Source organism: Muntiacus reevesi, chromosome 3 (genome assembly GCF_963930625.1).
Source record: "Muntiacus reevesi chromosome 3, mMunRee1.1, whole genome shotgun sequence".
Lineage (NCBI taxonomy): Eukaryota > Metazoa > Chordata > Mammalia > Artiodactyla > Cervidae > Muntiacus > Muntiacus reevesi.
The window spans coordinates 133,327,918-133,353,864 of record NC_089251.1 but is presented as its reverse complement, the minus strand read 5'-3'; the positions used below and the strand labels follow the sequence as shown (position 1 = coordinate 133,353,864).

Sequence of the window (25,947 nt, the reverse complement as noted above, 5' to 3'; positions counted from 1 at the left end):
CGGTGATGCCATCCAACCATCTCATCCTCTGTTGTCCCCTTCTCCTCCTGTCCTCAATCTTTCCCAGCATCAGGGTCTTTTCAAATGAGTCAGTTCTTTGCATCAGGTGGCCAAAGTATTAGAGTTTCAGCTTCAACATCATTCCTTCCAATGAACACGCAGGACTGATCTCCCTAAGGATGGACTGGTTGGATCTCCTTGCAGTCTAAGGGACTCTCAAGAGTCTTCTCCAATACCACAGTTCAAAAGCATCAATTCTTCTGCGCTCAGCTTTCTTCACAGTCCAACTCTCACATCTATACATGACCACTGGAAAAACCATAGCTTTGACTAGATGGACCCTTGTTGGCAAAGTAACGTCCCTGTTTTTTAATATGCTGTCTAGGTTGGTCATAACTTTCCTTCCAAGGAGTAAGCTTCTTTTTATTTCATGGCTTCAGTTACCATCTGCAGTGATTTTGGAGCCCCCCAAAATAAAGTCAGCCACTGTTTCCCCATCTATTTGCCATGAAGTGATGGGACCAGACACCATGATCTTAGTTTTCTGAATCTTGAGCTTTAAGCCAACTTTTTCACTCTCCTCTTTCACTTTCATCAAGAAGCTCTTTAGTTCTTCTTCACTTTCTGCCATAAGGGTGGTGTCATCTGCATATCTGAGGGTTATTGATATTTCTCCCAGCAATCTTGATTCCAGCTTGTGCTTCCTCCAGCCCAGCTTTTCTCATGATGTACTCTGCATGAAGTTAAATAAGCAGAATGACAATACACAGCCTTGATGTACTCCTTTTCCTATCTGAAACCAGTCTGTTGTTCCACGTCCAGTTCTAACTATTGTTTCCTGACCTGCATACAGGTTTCTCAAGAGGCAGGTCAGGTGGTCTGGGATTCCCATCTCTTGAAGAATTTTCCACAATTTATTGTGATCCACACAGTCAAAGGCTTTGACATAGTCAATAAAGCAGAAATGGATGTTTTTCTGTAACTCTCTTGCTTTTTTTGATGATCCATCAGATGTTGGCAATTTGATCTCTGGTTCCTCTGCCTTTTCTAAAACCAGCTTGAACATCTGGAAGCTCTCGGTTCACGTATTACTGAAGCCTGGTTTCATTCCAATCCCAAAGAAAGGCAATGCCAAAGAATGCTCAGTTGCTTCAGGTGTGTCCAACTCTTTGTGACCCCATTGACTGTAGCCCACCAGACTCCTCCGTCTGTGAAATTTTCCAGGTAAGAACACCTGAGCGGGTTGGCTTTTCCTACTCCAGGGGATCTTCCTGGCCCAGAGATTGAACCCGTGTGTTTTGTCTCCTGCATTGGCAGGTGGGATCTTTACCATGAGCGCCACCTAGGAAGCCCAATCATTTCTATATATATCTCAAACCATCATGCTATACACCTTAAACTGATACAGTTATTATGTTAATTACTTCTCAGTAAAACTGTGGGGAGAGGGAGAAAACTGAAATTTAATCAAGTTAATATTGTTCCTAAGATCAGAGAAAAGTAGGATATTTTCTAAATGGACATACTTAAGATCAGAACTACATTTAATAGAAAATTGTGGGGAAGATATCTGATGAAAAGTTTATTTTAAATTATGGGCTTCCCTGGTTGCTCAGCTGGTGAAGAATCCAGCTGCAATGCAGGACACCCTTGTTTAATTCCTGGGTCGGGAAGATCCACTGGAGAAAGGATAGGCTACCCATTCCAGTATTCGTGGGCTTCCCTGCTGGCTTATCTGGTAAAGAATCCACCTGCAATGCAGGAGTTCAGTTCAGTTCAGTCGCTCAGTCATGTTCAACTCTTTGTGACCCCACAGACCGCAGCATGCCAGGCCTCCCTGTCCATCACCAATTCCCAGAGTTTACTCAAACTCATGTCCATTGAGATGGTGATGCCATCCAACCATCTCATTCTCTTTCGCCCCCTTCTCCTCCCATCTTCAATCTTTCCCAGCATCAGGATCTTTTCAAATGAGTCAGTTCTTTGCATCAGGTGGCCAAAGTATTGGAGTTTCAGCTTCAGCATCAGTCCTTCCAATGAACATCCAGGACTGATTTCCTTTAGGATGGACTGGTTGGATCTCCTTGAAGTCCAAAGGACTCTCAAGAGTCTTCTCCAGCACCGCAGTTCAAAAGTATCAATTCTTTGGTGCTCAGCAATGCAGAAGACCTGGGTTCAGTCCTTGGGTTGAGAAGATCCCCTAGCAAAGGGAACAGCTACCTACTCCAGTATTCTGGCCTGGAGAATTCCATGGACCATCTTAGGGGTTGCAAAGAGTCAGACATGACTGAGTGATTTTCACCTCACTTCATTTATATTAATTGTGCTAAATACCTATTTAGAAATTAGTGTTACATTTCTAATAAAATTTAGGTTGTAATTGTAATTATGACTACTTATTAGTCAAAACAAAGACTGGGTAAAACATCTTTTGGGTATAACTTTTTTACCAAAGTTGTATGACACAAATTCTTTGTTCTATGTTTAACTTCTTGAGCCATGATTATAAAGAAAGGCATTTTTTTTGGTGCTGTTGCAAAAATCTTCTAGGGTTTAATCAATTTTCCAAGGGCCTCTATCAATTCTTTGAATATGCAATCCATACTATTTTGAAGTTCCTAAGTTGTTACCATTCCTGAAAATGTTCTCTTCTCCCATTGATAATGGGTCTAGCTCTGCTGCCTGATGTTTGTGCGTACACACTAAGTTGCTTCAGTCATGTCCGAGTCTCTGCGACCCTACGGACTGTAGCCCACCAGGCTTCTCTCTACATGGGATTCTCCAGGCAAGAATACTGGAGTGGGTTGCCATGCCCTCCTCCAGGGTATCTTCCCAATCTAGGGATTGAACCCACATCTCTTATGTCTCCTGCATTGGCAAGTGGGTTCTTTATCACTAGCCTGATATTTAGCTGCCAATAGCTCTCTTGGTGATTGGAACAATTCCCAACACGACTTGCATCCTCTTCAGAGAACTCTGCATCTTTTATGAGAATTGAGATGATACTTTTCAACTAGCGTGTGTTGAATTTGAGGTGCTTTGTCAAATATTTGTCAGATATCTCAACCAAAGAACTAAAATTTAACATTCTTCTTCAGAATATCAGTGCTTTAGGAATTCTGGTTCAGTTAAAATAGCAAAACATAATTTAAAGAAATAAAACAACATATTTTAAGTAGATTTTATGGCATTTTAGTTTTGGAAAATAGATTTACATCACTAGGGATGTGTCAGAATTAACTTATAAAATGATTGTCTCTGAATTACATACAGAGAAACTGTGTTATAAGAGGTGAGGAAGGTTACAAACATGAATGGCAGATCTGTTATCCTGTCTCACACCTGCTCTCTGGACGAGAAGCAATTTTAATCTGTTGAATACGGATTGTACATTACTAACTGCCCATTCTCCTAACGAAGGTGATTCAAATCTCAAAGAATTATAATCCGTACGAAAGGTAATGACAGAAATGTCTCCTACCTGGAGCATTGGAATCGTCTGGTTTAACAGTTGGAAGGAATTCATGAAAAGTGGTGACTTATCCATCCACTCTTGAGATTTTTCTCTTAATTCTGCCAACTGCCTCAGGGTTACATTAGACTAAAAGACAAAGAAACAGAAATAAATCTGGCCCACTGATATTTTTCCTGTATTTCTAAAAGGTATCTCAAGGTTGTTTTGTTATATAACTCTAAGAAACAGTTCTAAAAAGTAGTCAGTAAAACATTGTCAGAAATTTCCCACGTGATCAAAATTTTTTAAGTGGCAGCTTTTACAGGGTCAAGGTTACAAATAAAAATTCTGGAAAATTTAAGGTTTACTTCATGTCCACTGAAAATGTATAGCTGAAAGGAAAGCACATCTTCTGGAATTCTCATAAGTTACCCACTTTTACCAGTGGTACATTTAACTTTATTACTAGAGAAACATTATAGTTCAAGGATGTAAGAAGACGGATGCTTTCATGTAATGCTGGTGGAAAGGGATGTGTATAGCTTTTTCTGGAAAGCAATCTGATGACAGTCATTAAAATAGAATATAATATTCTTCAGTCCCTCAATCTTGAACATTCACTTCAGTGAAATAAAAATACCACTGTGTAAAGTCATATACACAAAGTATTTGTTGCCACATTATTTACATGAACAACAACAACAAAAGTAAACACTAGAAACAAAAAGAATGCCCCAACATTTGAGAATTGACTGAATATGAAAAAATGTTCAGTCTTCAAAAAGAATGAATAAACTGTATCTATTGAATTGGAAGAATTTCCACAAGGTGTTGTTGTGTGACTAAAGTAATATGTAGAAAAGTATTATAATGAAGCCTTATTTTAAAAATGCAAACAATGACCATTCTGCATATGAGTGAATCCAGTATCATAATATATAAAAGATTAGAGGAATGTACATAAATTATCAAAAGCCACATCTTTGAAAGTTAACATTCATTAGTTTACATGAAAGGAAGAGTAGGATCAAGCAAGGAGAAAAAGATGAGAGGCAAGCAAAACAGAAAAAAACTGCCCTTAGAAAATAAGCATTTAATGACTTCATTTGTAAAAAATTATGGAGAAGTGTGCAGCCAATAAAGCAAATAGGATATTAAAACACAAATAGTAAAAGCAAAGATCATTCCAGAAATCAGTGATGACTTCATGTCTATTTTTATATAGACATAAAAATAATTTATATTTACATAAACTATAGTTTAATGACCAAGTAATGATAAAGTATATTTTTTTCACCTTCATTCTTATCATTTTAAAAGCATCATATTTATAATTTAAATCACTAATGTCAACTTTAAGAATGAGAGAAAAAGGCTATTATGGTTATATTAGGTAGTTGGTAAGTGTTAATAATGCTGTCTTTCTCAACATCTATCTTGTATATAATTATAGGATGTTAAATTGTACAACCAAATATGAAACCTATATAAATTGCTATAACTTAGCAATTGCTTTTGTTCAAACTAGCTATATTTTCCCAATATTATTTTTTCTAGTGCCATTATTTTTACACATTTTGAAAGTTAGATGCCAGCTGTAGAAAAACTTCCTGCTTTGGGTGATAAATTGAAAAGTCTGAGGTCCTGCTACAACTAACCTCATTCTCAGTGTCACATGGTTCATTTCTCTTCAAGGAGCTACTATCCAATCTACATCTTTACACATATACAGGGCAGAAGTTGAGAACTGTTAAGAGTTTCAGAAAGCCAAAGGTAAATAGTACATAGGCTAGAAAAATATCTGAGCCAACTACAGTAAATTTGGAAGCTGACTACTTTAAAAATCACCTTAATACTTAAGATAGAAACTTTGAGTATTAATGGTCAAACCTTTTCCATTATTGCCTTTGTGACGGGGGTGTATGGTGCATACAAAATCCTTCCCAACAACATGGGTTTCAAGAAAGCCCAAATCACCAGTCCAGCAGGCATATTAATGATGTCCTTATAAAGGGAAAAGCAAAATGGTGCTGGAAAGAGAAAGTACAATAAAACCATTTAATATATATATTTAAAATTTATTTATGGTAAATTGACAAAAATTATTGTTACAACACCCCAAAATACATGTCTTGTATGTTTTTTGTTATCAACAAACGCAAGGCATCTGGTATCAAAGTAAGAAGCTGCAGTAACACATCCTTTTTGGGTATAAGTTTAATCTAACAAGAAAGTGCATAATAAGTGATGGCATTTTACCAAGAGGAGTTAGAAAGGTTGAAAACCACATTTCAGAATGTCTTCCAACAGATCTTCTTCACTTAATTTTACAAAATACACAAAATTCTGCTATTGCACCAGATACATAAGAGCTGTCCAATAAATGTTTGCTGGATGAATAAAAAGATGTATAAATGTGTCAATCCAATTGCTTTACTAAACACCCCATATTGCTTGGAAGGGCTCAGTTGATCATATTTCACATCTCAAAGCTTATAGATCAAATAAACAGCTTTGATGTGCCACTGGACGTTTGTAGTTCTGCTACAGTCATGAAACTCTTTTATGTGTGAGACAAATTTCTAATTCTAAAAAGTTAAGAAAAAACATTGAGCAGATTTAAGGCATGTTATTGTATCATTCACTGGCAAGGTGTAGTGGTTAGGAAGCTAGACTTTGCAGCAGATAGCCTGGGTTCAAATCACAGCTTTGATACTTTCACGTTGGGCAACTGCGGCCAGGCTACTCAATTACTTTGTGCCTCACTTCTCTTGCTAAGTTGCAACTATAGTAGCACCTACCTCATAGGGTTGTTGTGAAGAGTGAATGAGTTGATATGCATATCATGCTTGATGAGTGGCAAATGCTATATGAATGTTTTCTTTGGGAAAATTAATGCTTCATTTAAAATAAAATGCTAAGATTACAATGCACCATTTAAAAAAAAATTAAAAATGGGGAGAAGACCTGAATAGTCATTTTTCCAAAGAGGAAATGCAGATGGCCAATAAGCACATGAAATGATGTTCAGCATTGCTAATTAGGAGGGAAATGCAAATCAAGACTACAATGAGATATCACCTCACACCTGTAATAATGGCTGTCATCAAAAAGAACACAAATAACAAATGAGGGCAAGGATGTGGAGAAAAGGGAACCCTGGCACACTATTGGCGGGAATGTAAATTGTTACAGCCACTGTGGAAAACATTATGGAGTTTTTCTCAAGAAACTAAAAATAAAACTACTCTATGACTCAACACTTCTACTTCTGGGTATATACCCAAAATAACCAAAACACTACTTTAAAAAGATACATGCACCCCAATGTTCATAAAGACATTTTTTACATTTATCAAGATATGGGTGCAACCTAAATGTCCATCAACAGATGAATGGATAAAGATGTGGTATATATATATATACACAATGGAATTTTAGTCATAAAAAAGAACGAAATTTTGCCATTTGCAATAACGTAGTTGGACTTGGAGGACATTATGCGAAGAGAAATGTCAGACAAAGACAAATACTTTATATCATTTATATATGAAACCCAAAAACCACAACAAAATAGTGAATATAACAAAAAAGAAACAGACTCACAGCTATAGAAAACATAGTGGTTACCAGTGGAGAAAGAAGAGACAAGATGGCATAGGGTACTAAGAGGCACCAACTACTATGTATAAAACAAGATACAAGGATATGTTGTACAACAGAGGGTATACAGCCAATTAAAAAAAGACTAAGATTTAGTAGACAATGTTAGGAGGTGATATTATCATGCTGATTTTGAAGTATACTCACTGGCATGTAAGGGAATTCCATACTTTGCAGCAATTTGCTCTTTACTTAATTTATGAGTTAAAAAGTCCTTAGTGTGATTGCCTTTCTGCCTCTGAGAAGAGGGCAGCAAGGCAACTAAATATTCAGTGGTAATTCCTTGGGAGCACAGTGCTTGGGAAATGGTACTAAATGATCCTTGGGGAGTGTTTATCCGGTTGTTTCTGTACATTGCCTGTGAGATAAAAATATATGATTTATTAACATTATATGAGCTATAAATGCTATTGAAAACAATATAGAAAACCTGACAATGTTTGGTGAATTCTTTCAGTTCCACAATTTCTTTAAAATAGTATCCCAAATGTAAATGCAGAATGCTAAACTTCTCCAATTCAAGTGGCAAAAACTTTTGCCATAGTAGAAGAGTTTTTCTGTAAGTGACTTTGGACAATGTACTCTATCTGTAGTTGAACGTATTATAACTAATCTCAAAAGTTAAGACCCACTCCGGTATTCTTGCCTGGAGAATCCCAGGGACAGAGGAGCCTGGTGGGCTGCTGTCTATGGGGTTGAACTGAGTCGGACACAACTGAAGCAACTTAGCAGCAGCAGCAGCAAAAGCTAAGATGACAAAAGGAATTTTCCAGCAAGAACATTATTGGGTGACTTTTCTACCTGTGTTAGTGGAAAACTTCTGGGCAGATGCATTTGTTTCAGGGATCTCATTTTGTCTAGCAGCGGTCGTGTGCCAGAAGCCATCTGATTGAGGATCTCTTTTAGCCTTGTGAAGAGTTCTATCATCTTTTCTACTGGCTTTTGATTTTCCCTAGGGAAAAACACCTAACAGGAACAAAAAAGAAAAGAAATGATTTTTTTTGTGGAGAAACTGGAACCCTCCCACACTGTTGGTGAAAATAGCAAAAGGTACAGTCACTTTGGAAAATATTTTGGAAGCTTACTAAATAAACACAAATTTACCATACAACCAACAATTTGATTCCTAGATATTTACCCAACAGAAATTTTAAAAATATACCGACACAAAGATTTGTATGGGAATGTCTATGGCAGCATTATTTAGAATAGCCAACAAGTGGAAACAATTCAAGTGAATGGATAAACAAAATGTATATCTGTAAACTGGAAAACTATTTGACAAAAGAAAGAAGTTACACACTGACATGTTACAACATGTATGAAACTTAAAACATTCTACTAAGTGAAAAACGCTAGATACAAAACCCACAAATTGTATGATTCAATTTAAATAAAATGTCTAAAAATGACAAATCTATGGAGCCATAAAATAGATTAGGCAGTGCCTATGCTAGAGGTCAGAATGAGATTGACTGTAAATGGACAGAAAGCTTCTTTTTGTGTTGAAAATTGTGTTTGGGATTATTATAAAATCATATTGTGGTAACAGTTGCACAATTCTATAATTGGCTTTAAAAAAAACCCATTAAACTGTACCCTTAAAGTGAGTGAATTTTATAATATATAAATTGTACCTCAATAAATTTGCCAAAAATAAGTGATTTTAAAAGTCAGAAAGGCAAATGTCAATTACATAATTCTTCATGTACACTATTTTTCAAAAATCACAATTGCTCCTTAAAATCAGAAAAGCTCTGTCAAAAAGCTCATATGGTTTATCAGGCTTAATCATAATCCCACAATGCATTTCTGTTGCAGGAAAAAAACACTGAAATTTTTTTTAATGTACATTTTATTCTCTCTTTCACTCATTTATTCAACAAACATTAATTGAGTGCCTGTTATGTTCCCAGCACTGGGGGAGGTGATGGGTATAGCAGTGCCCAAACTGGCATCATCCTTTCACTCAGGGAGTTTTGTATTAATAGGAGGAACAGATATGAAACAAATCAATGAATAAAAGGCTGGGTAATATGAGGAGGTGGGGAGTTTAGCTGAGAAATCAAAAGAAATCTTTCCAAGATGACACCACAAAGCAGAGAATGGACAAACCATAGGAGGAATAAGGAGATATAGATAGTAGAGGGGTAAAGATCTGTGAAGTTCCTGAAGAGGGAAAGCTGTTGGCATGTCCAAGGGGGTCAAAGACCACTATTGTGAGCACAAGATTCAGTTGAAGAAATGTTACAAAGACAGAGCTGTCTCTATAACATAGCTATTAACTGCAGATTCACTTTTTTTCTTCCAGTTCTGCCAAAATTCTAGGCATTCTTACATTGATTTGAAATAAATTGACTAATGATGAGAAATTTTTCATTATTTTTATTTGCAGTTCCTGAAAGAACTAGGAATGGTCTTCTGCTTGTCAAATGCACATATTTAATTACTATACTCAATAAGAAATAGTTTGATATGTGCACTGCAGAAACATTAAAATTTTAGATGAAAAAATTAATAATTGCAGTTTTTCTGCATTTTAAGTCATGTTCATGCTCAGTCATATCCAACTCTTTGTGATCCCCTGGACTGTATCAAACCAGGCTCCTCTGGCCATGGAATTTTCCAGGCAAGAATACTGGAATGTGTTGTCATTTCCTACTCCAGGATATCTTCCTGACCCAGACTTAGAAACTGCATTTTTTGCTTCTCCTGCGTTGGCAGGTGGATTCTTTTTTTTTTTAATATTATTTTATTAGTTGGAGGCCAATCACTTTACAACATTTCAGTGGGTTTTGTCATACATTGACATGAATCAGCCATATAGTTACACGTATTCCCCATCCCGATCCCCCCTCCCACCTCCCTCTCCACCCGACTCCTCAGGGTCCTCCCAGTGCACCAGGCCCGAGCACCTGACTCATGCATCCCACCTGGGCTGGTGGTCCGTTTCACCATAGATAATATACATGCTGTTCTTTCAAAACATCCCACCCTCACATTCTCCCCCAGAGTTCAAAAGTCTGTTCTGTACTTCTGTGTCTCTTTTTCTGTTTTGCATATAGGGTTATCGCCACCATCTATCTAAATTCCATATATATGTGTTAGTATACTGTAATGTTCTTTATCTTTCTGGCTTACTTCACTCTGTATAATGGGCTCCAGTTTCATCCATCTCATTAGAACTGATTCAAATGAATTCTTTTTAACGGCTGAGTAATATTCCATGGTGTATATGTACCACAGCTTCCTTATCCATTCATCTGCTGATGGGCATCTGGGTTGCTTCCATGTCCTGGCTATTATAAACAGTGCTGCAATGAACATTGGGGTGCACGTGTCTCTTTCAGATCTGGATTCCTCAGTGTGTATGCCTAGAAGTGGTATTGCTGGGTCATATGGCAGTTCTATTTCCAGTTTTTTAAGAAATCTCCACACTGTTTTCCATAGTGGCTGTACTAGTTTGCATTCCCACCAACAGTGTAAGAGGGTAAAGGAAACTATAAGTAAGGTGAAAAGACAGCCCTCAGATTGGGAGAAAATAATAACAAATGAGGAAACAGACAAAGGATTAATCTCAAAAATATACAAGCAACTCCTGAAGCTCAATTCCAGAAAAATAAACGACCCAATCAAAAAATGGGCCAAAGAACTAAACAGACATTTCTCCAAAGAAGACATACAGATGGCTAACAAACACATGAAAAGATGCTCAACATCACTCATCATCAGAGAAATGCAAATCAAAACCACAATGAGGTACCATTACACGCCAGTCAGGATGGCTGCTATCCAAAAGTCTACAAGCAATAAATGCTGGAGAGGGTGTGGAGAAAAGGCAGGTGGATTCTTTACCACCGCGCCACCTGGGAAGCCATACGTCATAGTTTACGTAAAATAACTATTGTTTAGTTAATGGGTATTTGCTAAGTTCTTCTATGGGCCAGGCACTGTTTTTGGTATTTGAAACGTTTCAGTGAACAAAGAGGCCCTTATGGAGCTTATAGCCAAAAAGAGGCAGACAGAAAATAAACAAAAGTGAATATTAAACAGAATATATAGTATGCTGGAGGTGGAATAGAAAACGAGCAGAACAAGGAAAGGAGGTTTGAGAGTGCTGTAGATGAGGCTGGTTGCATTTTAAACAGAACTCTCATGGTACCTTACTGAGGTCAATGTTGAATAAAGTCACATAGTTCCGGAAATCACAGGCAGGATACCTCCTAGAATGGTCCCACGCAGCAGCCCTGGACCCAGGGGGTAGCCACATAGGAAATGGGATTTGAGAAACAAGGAGAGGATGTGCAGACTCTGGGGCCCCTGCAGGAGTTGGGGGTGACGGGGATAAAATGAGGAGCCACGGGAAGGTGCTGAGCAGAGGAATGACATGATCTGATTCAAGTTTTAAAAGAACTGCTCCTGCTGCTTGGGGAGTAGGAGGGTGGGGCTGGAGCAGCGGGAACAAGTGCGGAGGCAAAGGGATCAGTTAGGCGGTCACTGAAGAATGTAAACAAGGATAACAATGACCTGGAACGGGATTATTTACAACTAGTCCTAAAGTCTTCATCTCCTTTGCTAAAATGTTTCAATAACACAAGTCTGCTGTGTTGCTTCTGATTTTCTTTTACTTTAAAGAGAAAAACTTTTTTTTCAGTGTTTTTAATAGCAAGTAAATAATTTTGACCTAGTAGAGATTTGAGTGAATATAGGTATTTAATTTTCTTATGTTTACATTTTTATTTCAGTTTTTTATTTACTAAGTACTTATAAAGCATCTATTTATTGCAAGATGGAATTACTGCTGACTTTACAGCTCTAATAATGACAATTTCTTTTGTTCTACTGGATAAATAATGCTAGCCTCTATCTAAATCTAAGACAAAAAAAAATTTTTTATAATACAAAAAAAAATCCCTCAATTCTTTCACTTGAAAAAAAAAACTTAGTTCTAATCTTTATTTTTATTCTATCAAATTAATGCTTATTCACTTAAAAAAAGTTATTGTAACATTTGTATTTCATTCTCTAGTGTATATTAAATTTAATTCCTGGTCTTGGATATACAAATTGAGAGTTAATAAGGCCATAACATTAATTTCCTCATCTATTAAACACATAAATTTGCAATATATGATCTCTAAGGTTCCACTTAGCTCTAAAATTAGATTCAACTTAGCTCTAAAAGCTTTAATTCCAAAAGCTGCATAAATGGATTGCATTCCTTATAGTATCAGAGAGCATACAGGTCTCATCAAATATTTTTATACTAAACTATAAATTTTAAAACATTTCATCCACAGTAACTTGCCTTGTATGTGAAGTTGTAAACGTCTAAGTAGTGCAGAAACGTAAGTCCAATGAGGTAAGATAGACGGGATCTCTCTGGAAGAGGCTTGATGCATAATTCCTTCATTGCATCTTCCAATTTGGGATTGGTCATATTACCATCACAAGAATGCAACCAGAAAACACTAGAAATAATCTGCAAATTGGAAGAAGAAAAATACTTTAGCTGTGAATCCTTTCAAGCCACCTGTCCATTTGGAGTTTTCTTATACTTTAAGACTTCATTTAAAAATAAGACAAATTAGCCTTAAAAATAAAATCACTTTTTTGTTTAAAACACTAATTGCTATTAATAGTCCTATAAGAGTCCATGTGTGTGTTCAGTCACTCAGTCATGTCCAACTGTTTGCGACTCCATGGATGGTAACCCGTAGGGTCCTCTCTCCATGGAATTTTCCAGGCAAGAATACTGGAGTAGATTACTGTTTCTTACTCCAGGGGACCTTCCCAATCCAGGGATCGAACCCAGGTCTCCCGCATTGCCGGCAGATTCTTTACCAGCTGAACCACCAGGGAAACCCAAGAATACTGGAGTGGGTAGCCTCTCCCTTCTCCAGCAGATCATCTCAACCCAGGAATTGAACCGGGGTCTTTTGCATTGCAGGCAGATTCCTTTTTTTTTTTTCCCATTTATTTTTATTAGTTGGAGGCTAATTACTTTACAATATTGTAGTGGTTTTTGCCATACATTGATATGAATCAGCCATGGATATACATGTGTTCCCCATCCCGATCCCCCCTCCTGCCTCCTTCTCCATCCCATCCCTCTGGGTCTTCCCAGTGCACCAGCCCTGAGCACTTGTCTCATGCATCCAACCTGGGCTAGTGATCTGTTTCATCCTTGACAGTATACTTGTTTCAATGCTGTTCTCTCAGAACATGCAGGCAGATTCTTGACCAACTGAGCTATGAGGGAAGTCCTTAAAGAGTATATATAGTTCACTGGAAAGCTTAAGAAATATCATAGGAAAAGAGATAGAAGAAATCCATAGTGAGTCCAAGATTTCTTGCTTGAAAGACTGGGTAAATAGTGGTATCAAGAAAGAAAATTGGTTTGGATTTAAGTTTGGGAAAATTACTAGTTTAAGACTCATGCTGCCTTAAAATTTTATTCTTACTTTATTTAAATTGCATTTCATTTATATAATCATTTGAAGTTACAATCTTACCCAGTAAACTCTGGGGTCCAGAGGTGAATGGTGAAGAAAAAAAATCCAGAATCACACAATAGTATGAATCCTAGACAGTAGAGCTTGTTTGGAAAGTGACGCGTGACTACAGGAAGTTAAGAAGTCATTTCTATTTCCACTGAGGTGAAATAAACAAAATGTTTATGAAATTCAAGAATATAGAAACTTTTCTCTCTTTCCTTTTTAAAGTAATATGAATGTATGCTCTCTTGTCTACCTGCTTTCACTTACTAAACTGAACCTTTTCTTCAGAAGCCAAAAATGTGCTTGCTGAAATTAGATCTTTTAGGATCTTATGAGTAAAAGGTGAAATCAAGGGGCAAAGGTAAAGAAATATTAATTGTTAGAACTAGAGGAAGAAAAGTGATGGTAAAGCAGTTTTAACTTTTGTCTGGGGGAACCAATTAAAATGACACAACTAAATATAGATATTCCAAAGTCAGCCTTAAGGGATTTTAAAAAACTTTATCCCATATTGGAGAATAACCGGGTTGTGTTTAGAAATGACATACTCTGTCACACGTAAGTTTTGAATGGATGAGGTCTTAAGCTCTGCAGTTCTTTTGGAAAATTTCTATGACACCTCCAGACAATGAACTTGGAAAAGGGATAAAAGATAAAACATTTCAAATGGAAAACCCCATTATCAGCCTATGAGGAAATGCCACTACTCATTTTCACAGCAAAATACATTTAGTATACCTACAAACTTACCCAGAGTTTTCTCAACCATATCTATTTATATACTCAGTCTTATCTCAGAGATGAAAAAAAAAAGAGTATTCATTTTTATTTTAGTTTCAACGAATTGTAAATGGTCTTCCTTTTTTCCCCTGATTACATTACTGAAACTTGCTTTGATATCATCATAATAAAATGTGAAAACTGACCTCAGCTAATGTGATTGTGATAGTGAACCAAAAGAATTACTGATGGCACCACTTATTTTAAAAAAGCATCTGGGGGTGAAGATAAAGAGGAGACAAAGAGGGCAAAGGAAGGGGAAGGAAAAGTAGAGGGGAAGGAACAGAGAGTGATAATGTTCTTGCTTCAGGACTTTTCCTTCTATTTTCACCTAAGAATTAGGCTTCTAATTTTATCATTTGTATGGAAAATTCACCAGATTTGCATGCAGTTTCTCCAGGTTTTACTGATAAATGCTCAACAAATACTAAATGCTATTTAAACTTTTAAAAACCTGAATGTCAGTAGAAACATATTCCATCCCACCTCAGCTCTGTTGTCAGGGATGGGAATGGCCAGCAAATTGTCGATACTCTGATTGGACATTCCTGTTGCTCTCCTCAGTTCTTCTTTCAGCTCATCAACATTTTTAAACATTTCTATTAACTGGCCTGCAAGAAAATAAAACAAATCAAAAGTCACATGTGGGTTGCAATGTAATTCTTTTTAGTCATTCTAATATAAAGAAACATTCTAGACTCAAACATATATTCAACATACATGCCTTGTGTCAGGAACAGATGTCTCTCAGTTTTGGCAAACTTTGTGTCTTTAGGATCTATTTCTATCTGATTTAGACTTATTCCTGTTATGATATCATTAACCCAAGGTAACAGATTGCTCTGGATTATAAATTTTCCTTAAATGTGTACAATGCAAGGTTGATTCAAAGAAAATATGGTTTCCTTGCGGACTTTGATCACACAATTTGCTAAATATATATCTCTCTATTTGACTTAAAACATCACACAAATTCAAGATGCTTTTTCACCTCAAGTCACATAATACTGTCAGCTTGGGACAAAGTTTGCTAAATCTGAAACAATGCCACAGAGCATTGTTTTCTTAACTTTGCCCAGCACCTTGTATTTTATAAAGGATTTTCACAATCATTATTTCAATTTTCAAATAGAATGTGTTTAACTTCAAACTCTTTTAGAACAGTTATTATAATTATTTCACATCTGGGTCATTTGATGAATAACAAATGATATTTTGACTTTATTTTAGGAGATTGTGATCTCTATTTTGTAAATGCCTTTTCAGTTTCTTTATGAAGTATCCCTCATGCAAATATACTTTCTTTATTTTTGGACTTAGTGCCCTTCCAATTTTGTGGCTGCCTGTTGTCCAAAATTCTGAATGTTTTTCTTTTCAGTATTGAGGTATTATGCAAAGAAGAAATGTATTGCATGATGCATCATGCTCAGAATACTAATAGGAGGTTCTGAATCAATATTTCTGTAGACAGCAGTGCATCTTTATTTTTAAAATCAGATTATTCTCACGGAAGTAAATAAATCTCATCCTCGCTCTTGCAACCTACTATGTAATGCACTTTAATATACGAGAGAAATAAAAGGTGAATGGTCTAACTAGTTAAATTTTTGAAGACATTTTGCTATGAAATAAAATTTCGCTATTTCATTCTCCGCTGGCTTGCTCTGTGTTTATTTTAGACAAGTGACCATATTTGAAAGCTTCAGGTGTTTCATGTATAAGGGCAGATGCAAAGTAGGTTTCATTAGGAACTTTAAAATAGCCTTTCCTAAACTGTAGCAAGAGAATCACACACATTCTAATAAGACAGCATTTAAAATACGGATGGGGAAACACCTGGTTTTTCAAAGGTGTCTGCACTGTTATTGACATGCAGCGTGGCTTCTATGGTTGGCATTAACCGTGTGATATTTTCCAAGTAATTCATTTGCAATGCCTGTTCTAGAAACCTGAAACAAAGCAGAAGAGGAAGAGAAATTGAACTAGGAATATCAGTAATTATTTGAGAAGAGATTTTGCCAAGGAAGAAGACAATGAAAAAACTCACCAATCCATATCTAAATTAATTTTGCTTGGATCCCCAGAAAGCAAATCTCTCAGTTTCTCAGACAGAACATTGTCGTGATACAGTAAGCTGGTGGCTATTTCGCTGCCAAGCTCTGCTGCTTCCAGGAGCTGCACATGAAACGCACTTTCTTCACATAGGTTCCCAAAGTCGATACTGGAGAGCTGGCACATCTCTTCTATTGAATTGAAAGTTTCAGGTTCACAAAGAAGCTTGGTCAAGTTTCGAAGCTGAGACAGCTTTCCAGAGGGGGAAAGAGTGGGAAATATTAGTGACATTATTCTAAATATTTAGTAGTTGATAATAAGCACCAAAATTGATTTACTTCCTAAAAGCATTTTGCTTATGTGTTTAGTTAGTTGGCATGTGGCAACAGCTGTACCACAAAGCACTGTTTTCTGTCACTTGAGTTTATTGTTCTCAAGAAGTTTTATAAAACTTTTGAACCTATTAGACTTCTTTCTCAACAGTATTCATAACTTATAGATTCACAGGTTTAAAAAAAGTAGTTTAATCTCATTTAAACCACAAATACTTAAACTAATTTTATATGTTAGCATATTTTAAAAATTATGTGCAAGGGCAGACAGCAAAGCAGATTTGATTTGAAACTTCAAAAAGGTTTTCTTCACACTCACAAGATGGCTACTGTCAAAACAAACAAATGAACAAACAAATAAATAAAGCCATAAAATAACAAGTGTTAGTAAGATATGGAGAAATTAGAACCCTTGTGCACTCTTGACGGGAATATAAAATGATGTAGCCACTATAAAAAAAATAGTACAGTAGGTCTTCCAAAAATTTAAAATAGAATTACCATAATATTCAGCATTTCTGCTTCTAGGAATATACTCAAAAGTATTTATTAAAAGCTGGGTTTTAAACAGATATTTGTGGACTCATGTTCATAGCAGTTGTATTCATGATAGCCAAGAGGTGGAAGCACTCCATGTGCATTGACAGATGAATGGATAAACACATATAGTGTGTATATGTGTAATGTGTATATGGTATACACATATAATGGAATACTATCCAGCCTTAAAAATTAAGGAAATTCTCTCACATATTACAATGTAGGTAAGTCTTGGGACATTATGCTAAGTGAAATAAGCCAGTCATAAGAAGACAAATACTGAATGATTCCATTATATGAAGTACTGAGCACAGTCAAATTAATAGCAACAGAAGGTAGAATTGCAGGTGCCAGGGACTAGAGGGTGAGGGGAATGAGAAAAAGGTGCTTAATGCATATAGGATTTTTCTTTGCAAGCTTAAAAGTTTTACAATGTGTGTATATTTAACAAAACTGAACTACAGAGTTTAAAATGGTTAATGTGGTAAATTTTATGTTATATGTATTTTGCCACAAGTTTAAAAAAATTAATTGACCAAAAAAAATAAAGATTTTTAAAACTGCAGCATGAGAATCACACATATTTTAAAATATGGATGTGTATATACCTGGTTTTTCAAGTGTCTACACTGCTAAACTGACTGACATTATCTTCTATCCTCTTATTTACTGAGGGAAACTTTTGTTCTATGGAATGCTTAAAAAGGGTCTAAAATCCTCTACTCAGAAAAAAAGGAGAAAAATGAAAATCAACTAATTTCCTACCCAGTCAAATATATTCCTCCATGCAGTTCACTATGCTCTGTGTGTTCTGAGGCTATATTCCCAAGTTATATATCCTAGGGGGAAACATTATGCCTCTGGGAAAGCTAGTTCTGTTGTGCTCAAAAGCAACCCTAGAGCTATTCATTTTAAGACGTGAAGTAATTTGGAGCAACATCTAAAGAAGCAAATATATGTGCCATTTACTACAGCTCAGTTTCCCAATCAGCAGCTGCATTTTGACAGAAATGATACAAGAAAATGTTCAGGAATATTTCTTTGCATATGTCAAAGGGGAAAGGTACAATGATGTGTCTTGGACGAGAGATTTATAGTAACTACATGTAGGCACTAGCAATTAAACACAAATCATTTTAGACAGTAAATATCATTGGTCTATTTAATGTCTAATTGATTTCTGGGTTTCAGCTATCTAAAATGGCTTCATATGTATTAAAATTCTACTTACTAGTCTTACTGTTATGAGAAATTTTCCATTCTGCAACAAACTCAATCATTTTACCAGATGTAATAATATATTTATCACTTTTTCCTTCCTTTGATTTTCCAAATACTAGATATGACTAAACTTCTAATGAATACAGCCAAACTTCTCTGCCAGTGACTTTTATTTTGGTGATTTCTTAAATAAAAAGATAAATACTTGGAGCCCAATTAATATTTTTAATTGAGCTTTTAAGGGTGTAGTAGTTTGAATGATTTTACTCAGTAGAGACTGAAATATATTTTTTAATTGCAAGTTTGACATACATGTATAAGAAACCAATAAAAGTCCATATAGAATAATCTTGGCTTCAGGACCTGATGGCTTCACAGCTGAATTCTACCAAAAATTTAGAGAAGAGCTAACACCTATCTTACTCAAACTCTTCCAGAAAATTGCAGAAGAAGGTAAACTTTCAAACTCATTCTATGAGGCCACCATCATCCTAATTCCAAAACCAGACGAAGATGCCACAAAAAAGGAAAACTACAGGCCAATATCACTGATGAACATAGATGCAAAAATCCTTAACAAAATTCTGGCAAACAGAATCCAACAACATATCAAAAAAAATCATACACCAGGACCAAGTGGGCTTTATTCCAGGAATGCAAGGATTCTTTAATATCCACAAATCAATCAATGTAATACACCACATTAACAAATTGAAAGATAAAAACCATATGATTATCTCAACAGATGCAGAGAAAGCCTTTGACAAAATTCAACACCCATTTATGATTAAAACTCTCCAGAAAGCAGGAATAGAGGGAACATACCTCAACATAATAAAAGTTATATATGACAAACCCACAGCAAGCATTACCCTCAATGGTGAAAAATTGAAAGCATTTTCCCTGAAATCAGGAACAAGACAAGGGTGCCCACTCTCACCACTACTATTCAACAAAGTGTTGGAAGTTTTGGCCACAGCAATCAGAGCAGAAAAAGAAATAAAAGGAATCCAGATAGGAAAAGAAGAAGTGAAACTCTCGCTGTTTGCAGATGACATGACCCTCTACATAGAAAACCCTAAAGACTCTTCCAGAAAATTACTAGAGCTAATCAATGAATATAGTAAAGTTGCAGGATATAAAATTAACACACAGAAATCCCTTGCATTCCTATACACTAACAATCAGAAAACAGAAAGATAAATTAAGGAAACAATACCAGTCACCATTGCAACAAAAAGAATAAAATACTTAGGAGTACATCTACCTAAAGAAACAAAAGACCTATACATAGAAAACTATAAAACACTGATGAAAGAAATCAAAGAGGACACAAACAGATGGAGAAACATACCGTGTTCATGGATTGGAAGAATCAATATTGTCAAAATGGCTATTCTACCCAAAGCAATCTATAGATTCAATGCAATCCCTATCAAGCTACCAACGGTATTTTTCACAGAACTAGAACAAATAATTTCACAATTTGTATGGAAATACAAAAAACCTCAAATAGCCAAAGTAATCTTGAGAAAGAAGAATGGAACTGGAGGAATCAACCTGCCTGACTTCAGACTCTACTACAAAGCCACAGTCATCAAGACAGTATGGTACTGGCACAAAGTCAGAAATATAGACCAATGGAACAGAATAGAAAGCCCAGAGATAAATCCACGAACCTATGGATACCTTATCTTTGACAAAGGAGGCAAGAATATATAATGGAAAAAAGACAACCTCTTCAACAAGTGGTGCTGGGAAAACTGGTCAACCACTTGGAAAAGAATGAAGCTAGAACACTTTCTAACACCATATGCAAAAATAAACTCAAAATGGATTAAAGATCTAAATGTAAGACCAGAAACTATAAAACTCCTAGAGGAGAACATAGGCAAAATACTGTTCGACATAAATCACAGCAGGATCCTCTATGATCCACCTCCCAGAATATTGGAAATAAAAGCAAAAATAAACAAATGGGACCTAATGAAACTTAAAAGCTTTTGCACAACAAAGGAAACTAAAAGTAAGGTGAAAAGACAGCCCTCAGATTGGGAGAAAATAATAGCAAATGAAGAAACAGACAAAGGATTAATCTCAAAAATATACAAGCAACTCCTGCAGCTCAATTCCAGAAAAATAAATGACCCAATCAAAAAATGGGCCAAAGAACTAAACAGACATTTCTCCAAAGAAGACATACAGATGGTTAACAAACACATGAAAAGATGCTCAACATCACTCATTATCAGAGAAATGCAAATCAAAACCACAATGAGGTACCATTACATGCCAGTCAGGACGGCTGCTATCCAAAAGTCTACAAGCAATAAATGCTGGAGAGGGTGTGGAGAAAAGGGAACCCTCTTACATTGTTGGTGGGAATGCAAACTAGTGCAGCCGCTATGGAGAACAGTGTGGAGATTTCTTAAAAAACTTGAAATAGAACTGCCATATGACCCAGCAATACCACTCCTGGGCATACACACTGAGGAAACCAGATCTGAAAGAGACACATGCACCTCAATGTTCATCGCAGCACTGTTTATAATAGCCAGGACATGGAAGCAACCTAGATGCCCATCAGCAGATGAATGGATAAGGAAGCTGTGGTACATATACACCATGGAATATTACTCAGCCGTTAAAAAGAATTCATTTGAACCAGTTCTAATGAGATGGGTGAAACTGGAGCCCATTATACAGAGTGAAGTAAGCCAGAAAGATAAAGATCATTACAGCATACTAACACATATATATGGAATTTAGAAAGATGGTAATGATAACCCTATACGCAAAACAGAAAAAGAGACACAGATGTACAGAACAGACTTTTGGACTCTGTGGGAGAAGGCGAGGGTGGGATGTTTCAAGAGAACAGCATGTATATTATCTATAGTGAAACAGATCACCAGCCCAGGTGGGATGCATGAGACAAGTGCTCGGGCCTGGTGCACTGGGAAGACCCAGAGGAATCAGGTGGAGAGGGAGGTGGGAGGGGGGAGCGGGATGGGGAATATATGTAACTCCATGGCTGATTCATGTCAATGTATGACAAAACCCACTGCAATGTTGTGAAGTAATTAGCCTCCAACTAATAAAAATAATTGGAAAAAAAAGAATAATCTTGGCTTGATAATGCAAAATATATAGAAAGAGAAACTGGAAATCTAGCCCTGCTACTGAAGTAGAATTTGTCCTCTGAAATAAGAATTTAATTCAGGATTAATAATGCGCCCTATACTGTGAGGTACAGCCACCAAGGAGCAACATAATGGTCATTTAGTATTTGTCATTAAAAGCTGAACAATAAAAAGGCTGAACACTGAAGAATTGATGTCTTCTAACTGTGGTGCTGGAGAAGACTCTTGATAGTCCTTGGACATTAAGGAGATCAAACCAGTCAATCCTAAAGGGAATCAACCCCAAAGATTCACTGGAAGGACTGATGCTGAAGCTGAAGCTCCAATACTTTGGCCACCTGATGAGAAGAACTGACTCATTGGAAAAGACCCTGATGCTGGGGTAGATTGAAGGCAGGAGGGGAAGGGGATGACAGAGGATGAGATGGATGGATGGCATCACCAACTCAATGGACATGAATCTGAGCAAACTCCAGGGGATGGTGATGGACAGGGAAGTCTGGTGTGCTGCAGGTCATGGGGTCACAGAGTCGAACATGACTGAGTGGCTGAACAACAGCTACTACTTTCTTCTAAAAACAATACATGCATTAAACTTTTAGAAACTTCACAGTTTATTAGTGATCAACATATATTCAGAGAATTATAATTGTTTCTTCAAAAGTATGTGTCAAGTCCAGATTACAGGTTTGTCAGAATGTTATGTATTAAGACCCTGACCTACATAGTAAGGTCTCAGCCTAAACTTGAACAATGACCCATAACTAACTGCATGTCCAGCTGTGACTGAATTCCCTTTTGTCTACAGTTCCTAACGCATCTGAATCAGAACTGTAAGTAACATGATGGCATAGAGCTCAAAATATCATATGCATAAAAGTGCTGAAACAGCAATGCTCCTGGGCTCTTAGCAGGTGAATGGGAAAAAAAAAAGAGGCCTCTTAAAAAATGTGAGAGTGTTACAGTATAAATAGTGCGCTATCTGTTATTTTTGCTTAATGTGGGGGATATCCCTTTTGTCTTCATCCTGTCAATGATATGTACTGAATATTTTCCATGTGTTGGACTCAATGCCAGGTGCTGAGGGTACATAGCAGAGCAACACACTTATTCACGTTCCTATGGAGTTTGTAGTCTAAGAACGAATGCATTCTGTCAACTGCAAATCGCAGCCATGCTTGTTATAAACGGCAAAGGACTTTCTACCCAAGGAACAGAATTATAGTTTATTTCTTCTGTGGCGTCTCAAACTTTTTTCATAACGTAACTTGCAATGGGAGCAGAATACTCAAAATGTGGACGCTGTTTTAAATTATCCTTTGCTCTGTTTCCAGGACATTAGTGTAAATGGTTGAGCATGTATTGTTTCCATTTCCCATGTACATTGTGCGCTGCCCAGTTACCCTGCAGGCTGAGAACTACAATGAGTAATTGCCCTGGTAACACTATTACATCACCAGGGCTCTGCTTTAACACCATCATCTCTTCACACATTTGTGAGTCCGGTCTTAAGAGCATGCTACTGCTAGATGTGATACTTTGAAAAAGCAGAAGGCACAGATTCATCAGATTTTACACTCTAGTTGGAGAAATAGATCCCACGTATACAACAAGTTATAATACTAAGTAGTAAATTCCAAAAGCCAGAAATCTCACTGTAATTGGAGACTCCACTTCCCTATGCCTCACACGCCACTGGCTGCCAAACTGTGTCAATTCAACCTCCTCCAATGCTCTTGACATTCTTTTCCTTCTTTTCTTGCCACTGACATCTTACAGGGCCTCACGTTTTGCTTACGTTATTGCAAAACTCACTCATTTGACTTTCTTTCAGTCTGTCCTCCACAAGTCTCCTAGAGAGATCTTTTTCTAAAATGAGGAATTAACCTTCCTCAAATTCACGGTTTTCAGGATCAGATTCAAACTCCTTGACTAAACAAACTCCTTGATCCCCAGGTCTTGGGGATCTGAGCCTTCTTTCCTGCCTCTCTTATAAGAACCTTGTACTCTAGCTGGACTGATGACCTCAGGTAACCCCTAGCTGTCCTTCAGATTCACAACTCTTGTTTTCTCACCAACTCACATCTCTATGTCTGGAATGTAGGACTATTAGCATAATCCTACACAGCCTGGCAAGACTCAGAGTAAAGAGTATCTCCTTCATGAGATTTCTTCTCTCCACCTTCATCCTCTGCAATCTAAGCCAGATATACCACCTCCATATACAGAATCCTGTCCATCCACATACCATAACACTTGTCTCGCTGTGTTATAATCACTGGTCTGCTTTTCCATCTCCTTCACTGGATTGATTATAAGGACTCTGGGTTTAGAGATTGTATCTTTTAAATAAATAGAGTAGCATTATGGGAGCACAGAGGAAGGATGCAATGAATGAATGGGTAAAAACAATATGTGCACAAAGTCATTATCATTTGGAAACAGGGAGAAAGGAGATACTCTGATATTATAGGAGTGACATTTAAACTTGTCCTTGAAGGATGAGCAGGTCTTTTCCAGATGAATGCATAACTTCTTTCTCATTTAACTAAGATATAAGTCTCTCGTATAAACTAAGATAGTGCTAAATTAAGTACACTAGAAATTTTATTCATGTAGAAGATTAAGCCTACAATGTAGGTAATCTAGTATAACTAGCATATTTATTTGTAATATACAAGGACACATGTTTTCTATGCCTGCTTAATTAAATCATGTTGACTATACAGACATCATCCTGCTTGCCCTGAATAAACCAGTTCTAATTTTACTTTATCCATGGCTACATAAATCCAATTAAACTGCTGTTCTTACTCAGAAAGCTGCTTTCAAAATTTAATAGGGTTATTTAAGAAATAGAGTGGATTTCATGGTAACCCGCATAGTGTATGCCTGAGCTAAACAAAGAAAAAGAGGCAAATGCCAACCAATTCAAACTTCAGAGCTAACATTTTTTCCTGTGGCTTTTCCCCCCTTTCTTCAATATCATACATTTTAATATTGTTTATGGGTTTCTGCTTCTGATGATAATAAAAATAAGGTGAGTCAATTTCTGAGATTTTTGTATACTGTGAAGTCTAAAACATTAGCTTTGAAATCAACATTTATAGCTTTAAAACCTAGGGACATCTCAAATTAGAAATCAAATTTTTAATGCCTTTTAAAATCATGTAGTTTAATGAGACAACTATATCAGGAGTCATTCCTTTACATATTGCATTCTGTAATTAGGCTCTTATGGGTTATTTCAGACAGAGATAGACACCAATTAAAAACAAAATACAATTACATAGCACCAACCAGAACTTGTCACCCCTTTTCTAGCATTAACCTAGAGTCAAATAAGACTAAGACTTATAAATACACAGATTTAAAAATTACAAATATATCTTTCCATAGAATTACAGGAAGTATTGAGGACTTTTTTCCCCCTTTCATGGCTTACTTTTGACTTCAAGACTTCAGGAACTGGAGGGAGGTAATCCTCATAGGAACCATTATGAAGAAAAGATTTTTTAAATCGAATTGTAGAGTGCAGCATTCTTAAACTTTCTGTAAAAGAGGAGAAAAGAATTACCTTAAGTGAACTGCAAGGTCATTTAGGAAATCTATTTGAAAGACACCTTCATCCTAATTTATTACTACGTTTTTTCTAAGATAATAACCTACTTGAATCTAACTATAAAATGAGTGAAAATTTAATCTTTCCTTGAACCATGGAGGCTATAGAGTTCATTATTTTTAAAATATTCATAGATATTCTGCTTAGAGACAAAAATATTTCCAGCAAAGGTGCTACACAGTATTGGTTCTTTGTGAACTGAATATGCTTTTATTTTGGGTATATTATTATATACCCAAATCTGCTGAAGGGTTTGAGAGAGAATAGGTTGTATAATCACTGTGATACAAATATGCCCTTCCACCCTTGATTAATTCATGACTGGTATAGAGAGATCACACTCAAATATTTGTTGTGCTATTTGCTTGCCATTAAGTCTCAAAAAAACTATTTTTTTGTGTAGGAATAGTGAATGTATATCTCCTACAAATAGATGTTTTATCTTTAAAAAAGAAAAAGAAATATTTGATTAAATCTAATCTTCACAGTTGTCCATGTAAGTAGAAGATGGAAAACAAACTGCGTAAGGATAGGAAGTAAAAAATAGTCTGCTACAAAAATGTCTTTATTTATGTAATTTACATCTGCTTTTGGAAGTCTTCATTATCCTTTTTATTATTTTTTGACACCTAAGATTAAA

General features: G+C 36.3%; 1 protein-coding gene across 1 annotated transcript in view; it reads right to left on the bottom strand.

Moving 5' to 3' along the window:
• ABCA12 (ATP binding cassette subfamily A member 12) overlaps window positions 1-25,947 on the bottom strand; it is a 191,089-nt gene that overhangs the window by 69,102 nt on the left and 96,040 nt on the right. The window contains exons 11-19 of the mRNA XM_065927669.1: window positions 25,131-25,237; window positions 16,445-16,701; window positions 16,234-16,346; window positions 14,884-15,008; window positions 12,426-12,599; window positions 7,919-8,083; window positions 7,265-7,475; window positions 5,345-5,484; window positions 3,482-3,601 (exon numbers count right to left, since the gene is read on the bottom strand). Of these exons, the coding sequence (XP_065783741.1) occupies window positions 3,482-3,601; window positions 5,345-5,484; window positions 7,265-7,475; window positions 7,919-8,083; window positions 12,426-12,599; window positions 14,884-15,008; window positions 16,234-16,346; window positions 16,445-16,701; window positions 25,131-25,237 (1,412 nt within the window). The remainder of the gene's footprint in view (window positions 1-3,481; window positions 3,602-5,344; window positions 5,485-7,264; window positions 7,476-7,918; window positions 8,084-12,425; window positions 12,600-14,883; window positions 15,009-16,233; window positions 16,347-16,444; window positions 16,702-25,130; window positions 25,238-25,947) is intronic.